This window comes from Drosophila miranda, chromosome XR (genome assembly GCF_003369915.1).
Source record: "Drosophila miranda strain MSH22 chromosome XR, D.miranda_PacBio2.1, whole genome shotgun sequence".
Taxonomy (NCBI): Eukaryota; Metazoa; Arthropoda; class Insecta; order Diptera; family Drosophilidae; genus Drosophila; species Drosophila miranda.
Window position 1 is genome coordinate 50929028 of NC_046674.1, and position 4249 is coordinate 50933276.

General features: G+C 39.2%; 1 protein-coding gene across 1 annotated transcript; it reads right to left on the reverse strand.

Moving 5' to 3' along the window:
• Positions 1–1136: 1136 nt before the first annotated feature.
• Positions 1137–3984, reverse strand: LOC117186310 (pre-rRNA 2'-O-ribose RNA methyltransferase FTSJ3). The gene is made up of 3 exons (XM_033386914.1): positions 2048–3984; positions 1245–1827; positions 1137–1177 (listed from the first exon to the last, which is right to left on the reverse strand). Exons 1-3 carry the CDS (start codon positions 3900–3902, stop codon positions 1168–1170), a joined length of 2448 nt encoding a protein of 815 aa, XP_033242805.1. The 5' UTR covers positions 3903–3984; the 3' UTR covers positions 1137–1167.
• Positions 3985–4249: the final 265 nt, after the last annotated feature.

Consider the following 4249-nt stretch of genomic DNA (forward strand, 5'->3'; position numbering starts at 1 on the left):
TTGTTTTCTTGATGCTGGCTATAATAATAATACGATCCAATTCAGATTCTGCAGTCTTAAAGATATGGTCATTCTCTACAATTCTACGTCTTTGGTTTTTTCATATCTTTAAAATTGTGGATGCCACAGATTTTCGTCCTTTGTGGGGGCGGAAGTGGGCGGGGCGAAGTTTTGAAATATTTTTGTAGCAGTGACATATCACAGAAGTCTGGATCCAAAACATCGTTGCTCTAGCTCTTATAGTCTTTGAGCACTAGGCGCTGAAGGGGACGGACAGACGGACAGACAGACAGACAGACAGGGCTCAATCGACTCGGCTATTGATGCTGATCCAGAATATATATACTTTTATAATATACCCCAATACTCATTTTGAGTATCGGGTATAAAAAAACGCAAAAACTTGTGCTCCTGTTTTCACAAAACAAACGGAAATATTTTCCTCACCGAAATGAAAAGTAAACGGCTTTTTTTCCTTTTGCAATTAAGATTCGTTGTGTTGTATAAAAATCCGTTTACTTTTCATTTCGGCATTAAAATAAATTCGACGCTATTGCCAGGACAATTTAGCTTGTGCCTTCTTTATAAATAATTGTCTCTAGGCCCAACCTCAAATTTGGCTCGGAATTAATTTTTCAGGGCAACAATACTTTTCGTTTCGCAAACAGGTGTTGCATCTAAGATGTCTTGGTTTTCTTAAATCGCGCAATTGCAAAAATATAGGCATTTTTATCACGCTGTTTATTACGAAGCAACCAGGTCAGCTGTTTTTGTTTGCCAGAATCGATGAAACTGCCTGTTTGACTTTGTTAAGACTATGGAGAGATCAGAACATATTTAACGATCAAGTCCGATTTTATGATTGGTCAAACCTTAGCCGTTAATTCATACATTTTTCTAAACGATACTTTAACCGGCGACCAAAACTTTTAAAATATAAAAACACAAGAACATTTTTTTCCAACTTTTACCGAGTTTTTAAAATCAAAATTTCGAGAAAAAAAATATCGAAAAAATTAGTAATTTTGCATTTGAAAGCTTAATAAATACATCCCAAATGGTAAGATGAAGCTACGATGTGTTGGGGTCCGATTAATAGTTGCATTTATAAGTTTTTCAGAATTGCATAGTAGAGCTGCGTTTGCAGTGTATTTAAAATTGGAAACACTAATTCATTCTGTAATTGTGTAATAAGTGTAGTTTTTATTTCTGTTTACATTTAATTGTTCAAGATTATTTTTTACCGTTTTCCCTTTCCAATTTTAGCACCTTTTTTGCGTTGCTTCATAGCGACTGAAGAGCGTTTATCCTTCTTCTCTCGCGGATCTACGACGCGATAACGTCCTTTAACACCAGCTGGGCGACGGGACCGACGAGACGAAGTGTGCTTTTTAGCGACTACATATGTAATCTCCTTTTTCTTTTCTTGTGCTTTCTTATATACCTTTCTAAGTTGTTTTGCCTTCTCATGGGTTGAGGCATCAGCGTTTTCCATTATCTTTTCGGCCATTTTTTTTGCTTTGGCCAAGCGCTTTGTAGAACGGCGCTTCTTTCGTGCTTTTGCCTCCATTACTTTTTTTATAGGGCGCACATTTAACTCCTGGACCTTGCGTTGGTATTCTTCGGTAAGCTCTTGAGGCACTGGTTGTGGCATAGTCATGTGTTCATGTTCATCCTGTATGAACCAAGCTGGCAGGTTTTTATCGTTAAAAGCATAACGGTTCCAGGCTGCATCAATAAGGTCCCGTTGCGTTTTCTTTCCGCGAATCAAAAACGCACCAAGAGCTATCTCTTCTTCGGTCAGACGTACCTTCTTCGGTTTTGACTCTGAAATAGTAACATTAGACAAAACGTTTATATAAAACGTATATTATATTATTTATATATGTATAAAATATAGAATAGATTTGTTCACTACTTATAAGATCAGTTAATATTTTCTGCACTTATTGCTATGGCATCAGAACTAGTTAAAAACTACTTGAAAGACTTTTAATTCATATTTAGACTACCTAATAAAATATAATAAGACCGTATCATTACCAACCTTTTGACATATCTTCAGCAGCAGTATCTTTGAAAAGCTCTTCAGAGTCGGAGCACTCTGAGCTGCTCTCCCCCGTCATAGTTTCATGGCGGGCGCGCCGTTTAGCCTTCTTGCCCAAGGCAACATGTCCATTTATATCCATGCTAAGGGTGCTCTTACCCAGAACAGAGACACCCTTTAAATTATACTCTATCGCCATATTACTCAAATCATAGTTTTCATCATCGTCGTCCGATGGAATGTTTTGTAGATTGTCCTTCTCGTACCAAAGCTGCACACGTTGTTGTCGCTTGGTGTCTTTGTCCCGAAAATCACTTGACTTTATGAGCGGATGTTCCTCGTGCTTTTTTTTTCCTCTACCATCTTTAAAAATATCTTCATCATCGTCGCTTAGACCTAAACCTCGCTCATTAAAGTTCCCATCGCTGTCCTCATCGTCACTTAGTTCTGTTTCTTCGCCGTTTTCAAAGTTGCCATCGTCATCCATTTGCTTGTCGTCCTTATGATACTTTTTGTACTTAGGCAGCGTAGGAAACTCTTTAGGCTCTAAATCTATATCGAAGTCGGGGTTAACATCGATAATCCTATCCAGCTCAATAACAGAGTTAATAACTTTCAGATCAAAAATTTCATGCTCTGTTTCTTCCACAGGCCCGTCATCTCCCTTTATGATCATATTAAGGTTCATCTTTTCGTGAAGTTTGGCTTTGGCTTTAAGCGTTTTTTTTCGCTTCCGCTTAAGCTCTTTTTGCTCCTCGACTGCCAACGTGCTGATCTGTTGTTGTAGTTCAATATCTTCTATATCCTCTATTTCTGTTTGCGTAAGTGTTTTTGGTATTGTTTCCTTTGCTCTAGGCTCCTCGATGATCGCCATTGTTTCAGTCTTAAAAAAACTATCTTTAACAGCTTTCCACCACAATACAAGACCTTTAATGTCTTTGCGACCTAAAACTTTAAGATCCTTGCAGCACTCTAGAATCTCGGGTGTAGTTTTCTTGTGATGCGCAATACGCTCGTCATCAATACGAATGGATCCTACACCTTGGAGGGCGGCAAGGCCGTTTTCCGCTTTCATAAACTCTGTGGCCGATAAATTTGTTCGTAATGATATATCCTGCTCACTGTAGCCCTCGGCCTTTATGCGTTTCTGCCTTTCTGGGTGCAGCAGGCTATTTTTCTGCTTGCATTCGATGTCGAGCTCTTCGAACACGTACTTGCAGTCGAGCAGGCGGTGGTCGATAATGTCAGGTGCGAGATATTCCTGGCAGACCACGAATATTTCGGCTGACTCCTTACGGGATGCACTTGGTTTGGTGGCATGTACCTTCTTGAATAGTTGCTTAAGCACCCAGAGAAGGGCGTTGTAGTCCTTGGAGCGGAAAACTTTAGTCACAAACCAACCTCCACCGCGCAGAAACTGAGTAGTCAACTTAAGGGCATTAAGAGTTAAGCAGATCTGCTGGTAAGCATCATAAAGCCAATTACGACCCACGTTTGGGGCACCGTCGTGAAGGACAACATCGGCCTTCCACGACTGCAACTCCTTAGTTAATGATTGACGGCACTTTTCCGTTGTAATATCCTCCACTAGCCCAATACAACCCGTAAGGGGTCGTATTGGGAACAGGTCAACACCAATAACAATGCTGGATACTGGCATATTTTGTTTGGCCACTTGCATCCATCCACCAGGAGCTGCACATAGATCTAAACAAACTTGCGACTGTTGGAGAAATCCGAACTTGCGATTTAGTTGGATCAATTTAAAGGCGGATCGGGATCTAAAGCCCGTTTCCTTGGCAAGTTGATAAAATTTATCCTTCCTTGTCTTTCCCACTTTGGTCTTTTTGCCCATTCTGCTTTATTTTATTCTGAATGCTGTCAAATTACAAATTCAAGTTTCCACGTGCTCTCTCTTCTTCTTTATTTAATGCTATGTCCATAATAGACATGCAATAATAAGATATCGATACTTGGAGTTAAGTGTCAGGATGGCGTCGCAAAGAAAGTTTCGATATGGAAGTATGGAATTAGTACTAAGATAATTCGCTGGTGAACTGGAGGTACAACCATAAAAAAAAAATTTTGAGAAGCAAAGTCGAATGGGGTCCGACTATAAAATATTATAATTATAATATATATATAACATAATATTCAATATATAATAATATTATTATTACCACAGGCGACCATCATATAGAT

Coding starts and splice junctions, on each gene's coding strand:
- LOC117186310 (XM_033386914.1), bottom strand. CDS start 3,902: ATGGGCAAAAAGACCAAAGTGGGAAAGACAAGGAAGGATAAATTTTAT. Junction 1,828..2,047: donor TGCTGAAGATATGTCAAAAG/GTTGGTAATGAT, acceptor TTACTATTTCAG/AGTCAAAACCGAAGAAGGTA.